This window comes from Pongo abelii, chromosome 1 (genome assembly GCF_028885655.2).
Source record: "Pongo abelii isolate AG06213 chromosome 1, NHGRI_mPonAbe1-v2.0_pri, whole genome shotgun sequence".
NCBI classification, from domain to species: domain Eukaryota; kingdom Metazoa; phylum Chordata; class Mammalia; order Primates; family Hominidae; genus Pongo; species Pongo abelii.
The window spans coordinates 200,890,634-200,907,096 of NC_071985.2; the positions used below are offsets into that span (position 1 = coordinate 200,890,634).

Below are 16,463 nucleotides of genomic sequence, written 5' to 3' on the forward strand. Positions count from 1 at the left end.
TAGTGAGCCAAGATTGCACCACTGCACTCCAGCCTGGGTGACAAAGCAAGACTATGTGCTAAAAAAAAAAAAAAAAAAAAAGCCGTCACATACTTTAGGATTTTATTTATATAAGGTGTCCAGGCCAGGTGTGGTGGCTCACGCCTGTAATCTCAGCATTTTGGGAGGCCAAGGCGGGTGTATCACCTGAGGTCAGGAGTTTGAGACCAGCCTGGCTAGCATGGTGAAACGCTGTCTCTACTAAAAATATAAAAATTAGCCGGGCGTGGTTGACAGGCGCCTGTAATCCCAGCTATTTGGGAGGCTAAGGCAGGAGAATTGCTTGAACCCAGGAGGCGGATGTTGCAGTGAGCCAAGATCACGCCACTGCACTCCAGCCTGGGGAGCAAGACTTCGTCTAAAAAAAACCAGGGGTCCAAAACAGGCAAATCCATAGCTTGGTGGCTGCCTAGGGCTGGGGGAGTATGAGAAAAATAGGAAATGATGGCTAATGGGTACAGGGTTTCTTTTTCAGATGATGAAAATGTTCTCAAATTGACTGTGGTTGATGGTTGCACAACTGTAAACACACTGAAGACTGTTGAACTGCATACTTAAAACTTCCAAAACAACATGTTCCGAATCTCTATATATTGAAGAGAAAAACTGTTCTTGTATAGAATAAACTCTACTTCTACTGCTTGACAGAATACCTGTATCCAATGGCATAATCTTAAAATACAGGAACCACTTTCACAGGAGCAAAACTTACTGCTCTTAGCACCTACCATGCACGTATCACTATGATAGGTACTGCAGAGGACAGGATAGTCTTACCTTCAAAGAGCTTGTGATCTGACCCCAGAGAAAAGAATACATACAATTGTGTGATGCTTTCTGACGTCACTTCTAACACCAAATGTGGAATGTGGGGTACCTTTTCTTATGACACCAACTGGGTGTACAACAACTCAATCCTATTCTGACACTATCTGATGTTAGCTTTGGAGAAGACTGTCCTTACTTCAGGAGCCAGTTGCAATTCACTGGTCCCAGGCTACCTGCACACTTCTATCCCACTTGACTACAAATTTCAGAGTTCCCACTACTGCCTCCTCAGGTCTGATAATTTGATGGAATGACTCACAGAACCCAAGAAAGCTTTTTACTATTACTGTTTTTTTTTGTTTGTTTTTTAAAATAAAGGATACAGCTGAGGAACCACATGGAAGAGATGCATAGGGCAAGGTGGGGAGGGGCTGCAGAGTTTCCATCAAGTCTCTGGGCATGCTACCCACCCAGTATATGTTGAGTTGTTCAACCCAGAAGCACATCAAATTAGGAGTTTTTACAGAGTTCAATCTCTAGCCCTGCAACCCCAAGGTTGGCGAGTGGGCCGACAAGTTTTAACCCTCAAATCAAGTGACTGGCCTTTCTGACTAAACCCACTATGAGGCTATCTAGGGGCCCCACCAAAGTCACCTCACAGTAGAACAAACTCAGGTGTGGTCCAAAGTGGATCACTAGGAACGACAAAGACACTCCTAGCACTCTGCAAACTCCGAGTGTTTTTGGGGAGCTCTGTGCCAAGAACTGGGACAAAGACCAAATATTTACTTACTCTATTACAATGCTAAAAACACCAAATAAAGTAACAACTTGGAATGGAGGTGATGGGCCTTGCAGGGATCTAGTTTAACCTTGAATTCTTCAGTATTTTTTTTTTGAGACAGGGTCTCGCTCTGTCACCCAGGCTGGAGTGCAGTGGTGCCATCTTAGCTCACTGCAACCTCCGCCTTGGCTCACTGCAACCTCCACCTACTGGGTTCAAGCAAGTCTCCTGCATCAGCCTCCCAAATAGCTGGGATTACAGGCGCCCTCCACCACGCCTAGCTAATTTTTATATTTATTTTTTAGTAGAGACGGGGTTTCACTATGTTGACCAGGCTGGTCTCAAACTCCTGACCTCCGGTGATCTGCCCACCTCGGCCTCCCAAAGTGTTGGGATTACAGGCGTGAGCCACCACACCTGGCCAGTAATCAGCTTTCTAAATATAGACAAGATACACAAAATTTTAATATGAGGAATACCATTATGGTATTCTTCAGTCTGCGCTTCCCCTATTTAACAGCACGTCATGAATATCTTATAACCCTAACCGTACTTCTTTCTTTTTTTCCTTTAGAGACAGGGTCCCGCTATGTCACCTAGGCTGGAGTGCAGTGGTGTGATCACAGCCCACTGTAGCCTCAAACTCCTGGCCTCAAGGGATCCTTCTGTCACGGCCTCCCAAAGAGCAGGGACTAAAGGCACATGCCACCATGTCTCACAGCAGCCTCTATCCCCTGGATTCAAGGTATCCTCCTGCCTCGGCCTCCCAAGTAGCTGGGATCACAGGCACGTGCCACCAAGCCTGGCTAATTTTTTTTTTTTGGTAGAGACATGGTCTCACTTTATTGCCCAGGCTAGTCTAGAACTTCTGGGCTCAAGTGATCCTCCGGCCTTGGCCTCCCAAAGTATTTGGATTACAGGTGTGAGCCACTGAGCACAGCCCCTCATCATACTTTTTAAATTTATTTTTATTATTTTTTTTGAGACAGCATCTCTCTCTGTCACCCAGTCTAGAGTGCAGTGGCGCGATCTCGGCTCACTGCAAGTTCTGCCTCCCGGGTTCACGCCATTCTCCTGCCTCAGCCTCCCGAGTAGCTGGGACTACAGGCGCCTGCCACCACGACCGGCTAATTTTTTGTAGTAGAGTCGGGGTTTCACCGTGTTAGCCAGGATGGTCTCAATCTCCTGATCTTGTGATCCACCTGCCCGGCCCATCCTTCTTTTTGATAAGTAATGTTACAAAGTATGCGTTGTGATGGTATTTGGAGGTAAAAGAAAAAAAAAGTATGGATGTAGTACAATCTGTTAATCTGGCAGGTCACAAACTTATTTTATTTCCGTCTTCAATTAATAGTGTTATTGCGCCAGGAGCGGTGGCTCACGCCTGTAATTCCAGCACTTTGGGAGGCCGAGGCAGGTAGATCACCTGAGGTCAGGAGTTCGAGGCCAGCTGACCAACATGGAGAAACCCAGTCTCTACTAAAAAAAATTACAAAAAATTAGCCAGGCGTGGTGGCGCATGCCTGTAATCCCAGCTACTCGGGAGGCTGAGGCAGGAGAATCGCTTGAACCCAGGAGGCGGAGGTTGCAGAGAGCCAAGATTGCACCATTGCACTCCAGGCTGGATAACAAGAACAAAACTCCATCTCAAAAATAAAAATGCCGGGCACGGTGGCTCACATCTGTAATCCCAGTACTTTGGGAGGCCAAAGAGGGCGGATGATGAGGTCAGGAGATCGAGACCACCCTGACCAACATGGTGAAACCCCATCTCTACTAAATACAAAACAAGACAAACAAACAAAACAAACAAACAAAAAAAAACCAAAAAAAAACCTAGCCAGGCATGGTGGTGCATGCCTGTAATCCTAGCTACTCAGCAGTCTGAGGCAGGAGAATTGCTTGAACCTGGGAGGCAGAGGTTGCAGTGAGCTGAGATTGCTCTACTGAACTCCAGCCTGGGTGAGGGAGTGAGACTCTGTCTCAGAAAAAAAAAAATTTTAAAAAATAAAGAAATAAAAAATAAGAAAAAATAGTGCTATTGCATTTTAAGAAAGTACTGATGAAAACATCCTCCCTCTCCTCATGATGAGTCAAAAACTATTCTCTGGAACTTAATTCCTGGTACTAGATCTACTCTGACAGACACCAAGTTTCTTCTGAATTCTTTTCCTTTACAAGACAACCACCAAGTTACGCAGCTCTTAAAAAAAAAAAAAAAAAAAAAAGGTGGGGGGGCCAGCCTCACACGTGTAATCCCAGCACTCTGGGAGGTGGGCAAATCACTTGAGCTCACAAGTTCAAGACCAGACTGGCCAACATGGCAAACCCTATCTCCACAAAAAATTTAAAAAATTAACCAGGGCTGGTGATGCACTCCTGTGGTCCCAGTTACTAGGGAGGCTGAGGTAGGAGGATGTCTTGAGCCCGGGAATTGGAGGCTGCAGTGAGCCGTAATCGCACCACCGCACTGTAGCCTGAACAACAGAGCAAGAAATTGTCTTCCACCTCCAAATTGTCACAAACTCCATACAACATAAAATTTATCAGCTTAGCCATTTTAAGTGTACAGTTCAGTGGCAGTAAGTACACTCACATTGTATTAACCATAACCACCACCTATCTCCAGAATATATATATATATATATATATTTTAATTGAGACGGAGTCTCGCTCTGTCGCCTAGGCTAGAGTGCAGTGGCGCAATCTTGGCTCAATGTAAGCTCTGCCTCCCGGATTCATGCCATTTTCCTGCCTTAGCCTCCTGAGGAGCTGGGACTACAAGCGCCCGCCACCACGCCCGGCTAATTTTTTTTGTATTTTTAGTAGAGATGGCGTTTCACCGTGTTAGCCAGGATGGTCTCCATCTCCTGACCTCGTGATCCACCCGCCTCGGCCTCCCAAAGTACTGGGATTACAGGCATGAGCCAACATGCTCGGCCGAATATAACGATTTTTAAAATATTAATGTATGAGACACCACAGTTATTTTTACTAAATTGAAGTGCTTTGAAAATTTAAGAGGCCAGGAGCGCTGGCTCACCCCTGCAATCCTAGCACTTTGGGAGGTCGAGGTGGGCAGATCACTTGAGGTCAGGAGTTTGAGACCAGCCTGGCCAACACAGTGAAACCCTGTCTCTACTGAAAATACAAAAAAATTAGCCAGGCATGGTGGTATGCACCTATATAGTCCCAGCTACTCAGAAGGCTGAGGCGGGAGAATTGATCGAACCTGCTGGGAGGTGGAAGTTGCAGTGAGCCGAGATTGTACCACTGCACTCCAGCCTGGGTGAAAAAGTGAGAGACCATCTCAAAAAAAAAAAAAAAAAAAAAAAAAAGAGAAAATTTAAGGAGGGTGTTCACATTCTTTGAGGTAGAGATAGGGAACATTTTTGAAATCTAGACAGGTTTCATGGAAAAATAGTAGTATCTGATGCTGTGATATGATACACCTCCTTTGGGTATGTAAATTTATACTTGTAAGATGATAAGGAAAGATGGGAGAAACACCGCAGATAGATGGTATGAAATCTGGAAGTGAACTAGAACTAGAGGTAAACAGACATGGAAAATTCTTGAGTTTTCAAGTCTGGTTAGCTGAGAAAATGTTGGAGTCATACAAAAAGAAAGAAAGGAGGAGGAGAGGAAAAAGGAGAAGTGGGAGAGAGGGTCAGTTTTGTTTAGCAGAGTTCAAAATACCAGTGGTATAACCAAATACGGTCAAGAGCAGGCAGCTGAAAATGATAATGTATAGACAAGTCTTAAAATCGCACCTGGGAGTAAAATGAACAGAGATGGTAACTGTAATCATAAAATATATAAATGTAAATTGATTCTATGTCTCACTTATTTCACCTCCCCAAAATAAATGACCAAACCCTTACCATTTGCCACACTTGCATGATATTGTCTTCTGATACAGAACAAATCACCCAAGGTTCATTGGGATTCCAGGAGAAATCAGATATCTTGGCAGTATGACCACCATGAATAAACTGAAAGAGGGAAGAAAACAAAGATGTGAAATGCAGATAAAGGACATTAAATTACAGACTATTTCAGTACTGTCCAATGCTTTTAACATACCAACAACTCTGGTGGCCCGTCTTCTGCATCTTCTGGGGATTGTTCCTCTCCAATTTTACTAGTACAAAAGCATAATTTTAAAAGTTAAAACAGATTTACTCTTAGTAACTACCTTTGCAAAGTGTAAATAAAGGAAATAATTATGTAGAGAGAGGAATGAATACAAGAATTACCTCAAATCCCAGACATTCAGTCTGCGATCAGTACCACTGGAAGCTAAAATAGTCTCATTGTGAGGTGACCACTGAACCTACACATAGGAATGAAGAAAAGAGCAAAGCCATGAATTAGAAAATAAAGGGAAAAAATTCACAAAATATTTAACAATTTAAAAATTTTGTAAACAAAAGGGAAGAGGAAGTCAAGGTATTATAGACGCTACAGTTAAAATTAAGAGCTAAAGAATGTATTTTATGGGCAGGCGCGGTGGCTCACGCCTGTAATCCCAGCACTTTGGGAGGCGGGTGGATCACATGAGGTCAGGAGTTCAAGACCAGCCTGACCAACATGGTGAAACCTTGTCTCTAGTAAAAATACAAAAATTAGCTGGGTGTGGTGGCAGGCGCCTGTAATCCCAGCTACTCGGGAGGCTGAGGCAGGAGGACTGCTTGAACCTGGGAGGCAGAGGTTGCAGTGAGCTGAGATCGTGCCACTACACTCCAACCTGGGTGACAGACTCTCTCAAAAACAAACAAACAAACAAAAAAAAAAACAAAAACAAATTTCTCTTACGAAAACAACCCATTACTAGACATTACTAGACCCAGGATATAAGCTTTTGTTCCATTCCCACAGCACCCCCTTGCACACTTTTTCTTGAGACGAAGTCTTGCTCTGTCACCCAGGCTGGAGTACAATGGCAGGATGTCAGCTCACTGAAACCTCCACCTCCCAGGTTCAAGCGACTCTCCCACCTCAGCCTCCCAGGTAACTGGGATTACAGGTGTCCGCCACCATGGCTGGCTAATTTTTGTATTCGTGTAGAGAGGGGGTTAGGCTGGTATCAAAATAAAAACAGATGAGGCCTCATTATGTTGCTTCTAGGCTGGACTTGAACTCTTGGGCTCAAGGGATCTTGCTGCCTCAACCTCCTGCATAGGTGGAGGTGTGCGCCATGTGCCCAGCATCATTTTATCTTTGGAAACATCACATCTTGTCTATTCTTGTTGGGTGATCTCAGTTCACTGCACTCTCCGCCTCCCATGTTCAAGCGATTCTCCTGCCTCAGCCTCTTGAGTAGCTGGGATTACAGGCGTGCACCACTATGCCTGGCTAATTTTTGTATTTTTATTAGAAACGAGGTTTCACCATGTTGGTCAGGGTGGTCTCGAACTCCTGACCTACATCTTGTCTATTCTTATTGGCTAATTCTGGCCTCTACCCAAATGCAATCCAATTTGGACCTAAGAACTAAAGTACAGATGACATATACAATAACTATATTCCCAAGTATTTACTATGAGTTCTGTATTACATGTAAGTCTGATTAAAAATGACTCCATGCAATAATTTTATTAAAGAGTCAGACAAAAAATTTACTACTATATATCCAACAATCAGAGTTTGTTACTAAATATGGTAAAAGTGCTAGCTAGCCTTAAGGTACAGAAAAAGACGGCATTAGTGACCAGCAATTAAGGAAGAATTTGGATTCTGTCCAGGCAAGAACATCATCACAAGCAAAGCAAAGAGATAGGGTAAGGATAAAATGTTCACCAAGGCGGGCTGAAAAGTAGAAAATAAGAGATAAAGTATGTAGGAGTATGGCTCACCTAAAGCCCAGTTCAGACGCCACCTTCACACACCAGAATTAATCTTTACCACCCTCAGGTTCATAACACTTGACAAAATCTTTTATTATAGTAATTTCTAAACAAGCCCTCCCTCACTATAAAATTTTGGGCTTGGCTGGGCGTGGTGGCTTATGCCTGTAATCCCAGAACTTTGGGAGGCTGAGGCAGGTGGATCACCCGAGGTCAGGAGTTCGAGACCAGACTGGCCAACATGGTAAAACCCCGTCTCTACTAAAAATACAAAAATTAGCCAGGCATGGTGGTGCACGCCTGTAATCCCAGGTACTTGGGAGGCTGAGGCAGGAGAATCGCTTCAATCTGGAAGTGGAGGTTGCAGTGAGCCGAGACTGCACCATTGCACTCCAGCCTGGCCAACAAGAGCAAAATGCTGTCTCAAAAAAAAAAAAAATTTATTAATTAAAAAAATAAAAAATAAAAAAATTGGGGGCTCTTTAATAGCAAAGGCTACATAATGTAATCTCTCATAGTGCCCTAGCAACAAGCTTTGAACATAGTGCAATGATTATTTCTTTTTTAATTTTTGCAATCAGACCTGGGCGATGACCTTGAGCAGGATATAAACTCCCACATGCTTAGCGTTCCAATAATGGAACACTAGGCATAAATGGGTTTAAACTGATGAGGCAGAAAATATGGAGCCAGAGGTTTAGGCTTGGGTTGAGAAATCAACACATTACATGAAGGATGAAAAATATATTGGAAGAAGGGAAGAGATCACTAAGTGTCAGAAGCAAGGCTGAAAAAATAATCAGGCACTAGTTTTCCTTTCTTTGTAAATTTTTATTAAAAAATAAAGAGACAGGGTTTTGCCATGTTGGCCAGGCTGGTCTCAAACTCCCGGCCTAAAGTAATCCACCCATCTCAGCCTCCTAAAGTGCTGGGATTACAGGCATAAGCTACCATACCTGGCCTAGTTTTCTTAATATCTGAAAAATGTAGGTGGTCAATAACCAGTTTGAGAAAGTGTAGAAATAACAAAGAAAAAACAATTCCCACAGAAAGTAGCATAGGCATATAGATTTCTATTTTTAGCAATGGCATAAAGCACATGTGTGCCCACTCATACATCCAGGTTTTTCTTTTTTCTTTCTTTTTTTTTGAGACGGAGTCTCGTTCTGTCGCCCAGGCTAGAGTGCAGTGGCACAATCTCGGCTCACTGCAACCTCTGCCTCCCGGGTTTCATGCCATTCTCCTGCCTCAGCCTCCCAAGTAGCTGGGACTACAGGCATCCGCCACCATGCCTGGCTAATTTTTTATATTTTTAGTAGAGACGGGGTTTCACCGTGTTAGCCAGGATGGTCTCGATCTCCTGACCCTGTGATCCGCCCGCTTCAGCCTCCCAAAGTGCTGGGATTACAGGCGTGAATGACCGCGCCCAGGTGGTTTTTCTTAAAACAAACAAAATAGTAGCATTAGTTTCTCTTACCTGGAATATTTCATCCTTATGTGACTCAAAGGAATGCAACTTAAGTTTCAGATTTCTCAGATCCCACAAGGCAACAGTCTATGTACAAAAAGAAAAGCAAGAGTAATCAATTTTAAGGAAAAAAAAAAATACTGTAAGTAAAATATCTCTGCAATTCAAAAAAACCTAGAGAAATTATGTTTTCTATTAAAATAAACGAAACTGACCTTGTCAGCTGATCCTGTGGCAAGAATGAACTCACTATAAGGATTGAAAGAAAGGCAGTTCACTTCAGCAGTGTGAGCGTCAACTGAGTGGCTTGGTTTGGAAGTATTGTTTGAACGAGTATCCCAACTTCAGTGAAAAAAAAAAGGAAAAAAACCTTGAAATGGTGACTAAACATAAAACTTAGACAAGATATTTAGAAAAAAACCCTGAATGGATTCTACTCACATCATAAGTTTCTGATCATCAGCAACTGACCCAAACAGAGACTCATGGAGTAGATGCCAGGAAACATCTTCTACTACTGCCGTATGCCCTGTAAAGATGGTCTTCGCATCTACCACTTTTCCCTCCTTTGGAACGGCACTGATGTCCCACAGGCAGATGGTCTTAAATGTAAAATTAACCATTATATAAAAGGAAGATTCTCACCTCCCCACACACCCCAAAAAAGAAACCAACTGGTAACTAGCCCAGATTTGCTTCAAAATGGGAAGGATACACACGTGGTCATCTGAAGCACTAAGTAAGTGCCCACTGAGATTTGGGTTCCAAGAAAGCCCATAGCCTTCCTTCTGATGTCCACGGAGACGCAAGTCTGGGTTGCACTCTCCAGAAGGATCTGCAAAGTGACAGACACATCAAGACTACCCAGTCCACTGGCTCTCTGGGCCTACTGAGCATAATGGAATTTTGGTCAAGATGTCTAAAGCTCTTAACATTTATAAATGATATAGGAACCGTTATGACCAAATAGATAATGCTTAAACAGCACCAGTATTTTGTTCTATGTAAAAAGGCATTATTTTTTCACGGAGGCAAAATGAAGAAAAATATACACATATCAATACAAATCACAAGATGTTAAATTACACAGAGTAACACGCAATTAAACTCACAGTGAGTGGAACCATGTATTTCTATAGTGACTCATTTGTATTTGAATAGAAAAGGGCACGTACCTGGTTTAGAAGGATGTTTTGTATAGTCAAAGACAAGAACATCACTGGAAGGAGTCTTTGTTGCGATGATACAAGGGTTCTGGGGCATATAACGGGCCCTGTTTACTTCTCCTTCATGGTTGATCTTGATTTCTATTTCAATTTTTCCACTAACTGAACCAAAACCTCCAAATTCTGTAAATAAATTAATTGCAAATGAGGACAAAACAAGAGCTACTCTAGAGGTTACCCAGAGTATAAGAACACAGGCAAGGATTTTGTTTTCCTTAGCAACAAACTGGCGTAATACTAGCTGTAATCTCTACATTTGCTAGCACTATAAAGTGCTTTCCTATCCCTGTGACTCCAGGTAGTTAAAGAACTAATAAGAAATGCAGTCAGCCCTCCATATCAGTGGGTTCTTTATCCATGAATTCAACTAACCATTGATTGAAAATATTCAGAAAAACATTGCATATGTATTGAACATGTACAGATTTCCCATCATTATTCCCTGAACAATACAGACTATTTATATAACATTTACATTATATTAGGTATTATAGGTAATCTAGAGACATTTTAAAGTATATGAGAAGATCTGCATAGGTTATGTGCAAACATTATGCCATGCTGTATCAGAGACTTCAGCATCTGTGAATTTTGGTATCCAAAGGAGGTCTTGGAAACAATTCCCCACGGATTCTGAGGGATGGCTGTATTATATTACTGTCTGAAATTAAGGAAAACTAGAATTCTACTGATGTATGGTCCAGCCCTACGGGGCTTAGCGGGTGTTCTCCCCGTGTGCGGAGACGAGAGATCATAAGAAATAAAGACACAAGACAAAAGAGATAAAGAGAAAACAGCTGAGCCCGGGGGACCACTACCACCAAGACGCAGAGACCGGTAGTGGCCCCAAATGGCTGGGTGCGCTGATATTTATTGCAGACAAGACAAGGGGGCGGGGTAAGGAGGATGAGTCATCCAAGTGATTGATAAGGTCAAGCAAGTCACATGATCATGGGACAGGGGCCCTTCCCTTTTAGGCAGCTGAAGCAGAGGGAAGGCAGCATATGTCAGCGTTTTCTTCTATGCACTTATCAGAAGGATTAAAGACTTTAAGACTTTCACTGTTTTTTCTACTGCTATCTTCCAGGAACTTCAAAGAGGAATCAGGAGTACAGGAGGAACATGAAAGTGGACAAGGAGCATGACCATTGAAGCACAGCACCACAAGGAGGGGTTTAGGCCTCTGGATGACTGTGGGCAGGCCTGGATAACATCCAACCTCCCGCAAGAAGCTGGTTGGTGGAGCAGAGTGTTACCTGACTCCAACGGAAGGGAGGCTCCCTTTCACGGTCTGCTAAGTAATGGGCACTTTCCCAGGCAATGGCATTATCGCTTGCCAAGGAGCCCTCAAGTGGCCCTTATGTGGGCGTGACAGAGGGCTCACCTCTTGCCTTCTAGGTCACTTCTCACAATGTCCCTTCAGCACCTCGTCCTATACCCGCCGGTTATTCCTTGGTTATATTAGTAATACAACAAAGAGTAATATTAAAAGTTGATGATTAATAATGTTTATACTAATGATTGATAATGTCCATGATCATCTCTGTATCTACTTTGTATTTTAACTATTCTAACTATTTTCTTTATTATACTGAAACAGTTTGTACCTTCAGTCTCTTGCCTCGGCACCTGGGTAATCCTTCGCTCACATACTTCAAAAACAGATCTTAATAAAGTTTTCAGCCAGGCGCGGTGGCTCACGCCTGTAATCCCAGCACTTTGGGAGGCTGAAGCGGGCGGATCACCTGAGGTCAGGAGTTCGAGACCAGCCTGACTGACATGGTAAAACCCTGTCTCTACTAAAAAATACAAAAATTAGCTGGGCGTGGTGGCAGGCGCCTGTAGTCCCCAGCTACTGGGGAGGCTGAGACAGGAGAATTGCTTGAACCTGGGAGGCAGAGGTTGCAGTGAGCCGAGATCGTACCACTGCACTCCAGCCTGGGCCACCGAGCAAGACTCCGTCTCAAAAAAAAAAAAAGTAAAGTTTTCAAATTTCAAAGTGTAAATAAGTATGCTGAATAAATAAAACCAATGCTACTACTATAATGAATATTAAGTACACAGTGTGCTAAACACTAAAGTGCCCTTCTTGCATTGCTTGTATGAAGCTGTAGCTTGGGATGAATGTTCTGAAATACCATCATGCCGTTTATCTTCTCCTTACAGTGTTTCTTTTATTTCAGTGAGGAAAAACAGAGCCACAGCAGCCAGTTCCATTTTGCTACACCCACTTACACATGCCAACCAAAGTCCCTGGTTGAAATAAACCAGGTAGGCAACAACTAGATGAAAGCATTTTTTATTCACACATGACTACTATGTGCACTCAGAGAGTTCTCTCAAGTACCATTATAGTATATATAACAATATAATGTCTGATTATGTAAATCTTGGCAAAGCAACATATAAATAAAGGTAGTTAATGATCAAAGAATAATAGAAGGCAACATGGTATGGTTGCAAAAGTTTCAAAGTAAGAGTCAGACCCAGGCCCCTAAGTGGCTCTGTCACTTACTTAGTTTGGTGATTCAGGGAAGGCCTTCAGTTTCTCTGAGCATCAAATACCTTATCCACAAAGCAAAGAAGTTGTAACAGTAACTTAAAAATAAATAAAAATATTCTGTCAATTGCATTGCTATATAGTGCTTTTTTTTTTTTTTTTCTTTAAGACAGGGTCTTGCTCTGTCACCCAGACTGGAGTGTACTGGCATGATCTCGGCTCACTGCAACCTCCGCCTCCTGGGTTCAAACAATTCTCCTGCCTCAGCCTCCAGAGTAGCTGGGATGACAGGCGCCTGCCACCACGCCCAGCTAATTTTTGTATTTTTAGTAGAGACAGGGTTTCATCATGTTGGCCAGACTGGTCTTGAACTCCTGACATCAGATAATCTACCCGCTTCAGCCTCCCAAAGTGCTGGGATTACAGGAGGGAGCCACTGGGCCAGGCCTAGTGTTATCCTTTGAAGGACAAACATCTTTTCAGAAAGCAAAGACATACATGGGTGGTATGGCTGGCGTATTAGATAACTTTCAACTTCAAAATAACTTTTGAAAAGCAAATGTTTCACACAGGCTAAAAACCTAAAAATAAAAATTCAAGATAGATTCTAAAGGAGAAAAAAATCCCTAATTTTTTCCATAACTCCAGCCCACAAGCATCTACAATCTATGAAAAAACAAGGCATATATGGTATGTACCTCAAGAAACTTCAGTCTAAGTACAGGCATAGCTCGTTTTATTGTGCGTCACACATATTATGTTTTTTTCCCCAACTGAAGGTTACTGCAACCCCGCACTGAATAAGTCTATTAGTGGCATTTTCCCAACATGTGTTCAGTTGGTGCCTCTGTGTCAGCATTTTTTTTTTTTTTTTTAAGCAATGAAGTATTTTCAAATTAAGGTATGTACATTGTTTTTTAGACATAATGCTATTGCACGTTTAGGAGACTATAGTATAGTGTAAACATACAAAAAATTTGTGTGGTTTGCTTTATATATTTGCTTTACTGCAGTGATTGGGAACTGAACCCCCATCATATCTCTGAGGTATGCCCATATACAACTACAAAGGCCAAGGACCCCCCCCCTCCAAAAAAAGTGGCTGGGCGCGGTGGCTCACGCCTGTAATCCCAGCACTTTGGGAGGCCGAGACACGTGGATCACAAGGTCAGGAGTTCGAGACCAGCATGGCCAATATGGTGAAACACCATCTCTACTAAAAATATAAAAATTAGCTGGGCATGGTGGCACGTGCCTGTAGTCCCAGCTGCTCAGGAGGCTGAGGCAGGAGAACTGCTTGAACCCGGGAGGCAGAGGTTGCACTGAGCCAAGATTGTACCACTACACTCCAGTCTGGGTGACAGAGTGAGACTCTGTCTCAAAAAACAAACAAACAAAAAACAAAAAGAAGCATAGCTGCCAGAAAAGAGGCACCAATAACAAAGGAGGAGAAGCCACAGTTGGCACAGAGCCCACAGAGCAAGGGGTAACCACTACATAACATTGGTTATTTCAGTATTGGGTATATATTAAACGTAGACCTCCTAAACCATAAAGAAAACCACAGTAGTAAGAACTTAGCATATTCAAAATTGAAAATTGGGCCGGTCCAATGTTACTGGGTTATCAGAACTTATTAACATCAGTGTTATCAAAGTTGCACACATCCCCTCACTGTTAAATTTGACAGGGTTCAGGAGATCAAGACTATCCTGGCTAACACGGTGAAACCCCGCCTCTAATAAAAATACAAAAAAAATTAGCCAGGTGTGGTGGCGGGCGCCTGAAGTCCCAGCTACTTGGGAGGCTGAGGCAGGAGAATGGCATGGAGGCAGGAGAATGGCGTGAACCCAGGAGGCAGAGCTTGCAGTGAGCCGAGATCACGCCACTGCATACCAGCCTGGGCAACAGAGTGAGACTCCATCTCAAAAAAAAAAAAATTGACAGGGTTAAAAAAAGAAATGGAAAATTGCATTTAAAAAAACATTTCAAGGCCGGGCACGGTGGCTCAAGCCTGTAATCCCAGCACTTTGAGAGGCCGAGACAGGCGGATCATAAGGTCAGGAGATTGAGACCATCCTGGCTAACACCGTGAAACCCCGTCTCTACTAAAAATACAAAAAATTAGCCGGGCATGGTGGCAGGCGCCTGTAGTCTCAGCTACTCGGGAGCCTGAGGCAGGAGAATGGCGTGAACCTGGGAGGCAGAGCTTGCAGTGAGCGGAGATCATGCCACTACACTCCAGCCCGGGCGATAGAGCGAGACTGTCTCAAAAAAAAAAAAAAAAAAAAAAAAAATTCAGGGGCTGACTGTGGTGGCACATGCCTATAGTCCTAGCTGCTTGGGAGGCTGAGGCTGCAGTAAGCTGTGATCACACCACTGCACTCCAGCCTGGGCAACAGAGCAAGACCCTGTCTGAAAAAATACATATATAGTAATACAAAATAAATAAATAGGTGTTGAAGCTGTTATGTCAAAAGGCCAATCTGAAGTAGAAAAGAAAGGCTGAGGTATCAACTTGCCTTCCTATTTTGTTGGCTTCTCTCCATATAAATACTATTAAAACAAACGTGAGGTATAACATGATATAGTAAAGGTGCACAAATCATCGTAGCTTGATGAATTTTTACATATGTATGCACCAGGTCAAAATATAAAACATTGCCATCTTACCAGAAGGTACGAACTGTGTCTTCCCAGTCAATACTATATCCTCAAACAAGGTAACCACCATAGTGATTTTTACCACTGAGCCACTTTTTTGAGCCCATGAACCTTACAACTAAAAATCTACCAGCTTGAGTAAAATATATAATTTATTATAAATTTGGACTAAAGACTAGAGACATCACTTTTTTATTTATTTTTATGTTTTTTGAGACGAGTCTTGCTCGTCACCCAGGCTGGAGCGCAGTAGTAGCACGATCTCGGCTCACTGCAACCTCCGCCTCCTGGGTTCAAGCGATTCTACTGCCTCAGCCTTCCAAGTAGCTGGGACTACAGGCGCACACCACCACGCCCAGCTAATTTTTTGTATTTTTAGTAGAGATGGGGTTTCACCATGTTGGCCAGGCTGGTCTTGAACTCCTGACCTCGTGATCCATAAGCCTCGGCCTCCCAAAGTGCTGGAATTACAGTTACCAGCCACTGTGCCTGGGCTGAGATATCACTTCCTTAAAAAACAAAACTAGGCTGGGCATGGTGGCTCACGCCTATAATCCCAGCACTTTGGGAGGCTGAGGCAGGTGGATCACGAGGTCAGGAGTTCGAGACCAACCTGGCCAACATAGTGAAACCCCGTCTCTACAAAAAATACAAAATTAGCCGGGCGTGGTGGTGCACGCCTGTAATCCCAGCTACTCGGGAGGCTGAGACAGGAGAATCGCTTGAACCCGGGAGGTGGAGGTTGCAGTGAGCCGAGATTGCACCATTACACTCCAGCCTGGGCAACAAGACTGAAATTCTGTCTCAAAAAACAACAACAGCAAAAACAACAAAAATTAGCTGGTGTGGTGGCGGGTACCTGTAATCCCAGCTACTCAGGAGGCTGAGGTAGGAGATTCACTTGAACCCAGGAGGCGGAGGTTGCAGTGAGATCACACCACTGCACTCAGCCTGGACGACAGAGAGAGACTGTTTGTTAAAAAAACAAACAAACAAACAAAAAAACCAAAAAAACAAAAAAACCCAGGCGTGGTGGCTCAAGCCTGTAACCCCAGCACTCTGGGAGGCCAAGGCTGGCAGATCGCAATGTCAGGAGATGGAGATCATCCTGGCCAACATGGTAAAAAACCTCATCTCTACTAAAAACACAAAAATTAGCTGGGTG

At 43.3% G+C, this 16,463-nt stretch overlaps 1 protein-coding gene across 2 annotated transcripts in view; it reads right to left on the reverse strand.

Annotated features, from left to right (window-relative positions):
• Window positions 1–16,463, reverse strand: part of RBBP4 (RB binding protein 4, chromatin remodeling factor) — a 29,353-nt gene that overhangs the window by 2,001 nt on the left and 10,889 nt on the right. For both annotated transcript variants that reach the window (XM_054548126.2, NM_001131214.1), the window contains 8 exon segments: window positions 10,084–10,257; window positions 9,628–9,743; window positions 9,350–9,510; window positions 9,124–9,250; window positions 8,918–8,995; window positions 5,851–5,927; window positions 5,678–5,735; window positions 5,476–5,586 (listed from right to left, as the gene is read on the reverse strand). In XM_054548126.2, coding sequence (XP_054404101.1) covers window positions 5,476–5,586; window positions 5,678–5,735; window positions 5,851–5,927; window positions 8,918–8,995; window positions 9,124–9,250; window positions 9,350–9,510; window positions 9,628–9,743; window positions 10,084–10,257 — 902 coding nt within the window.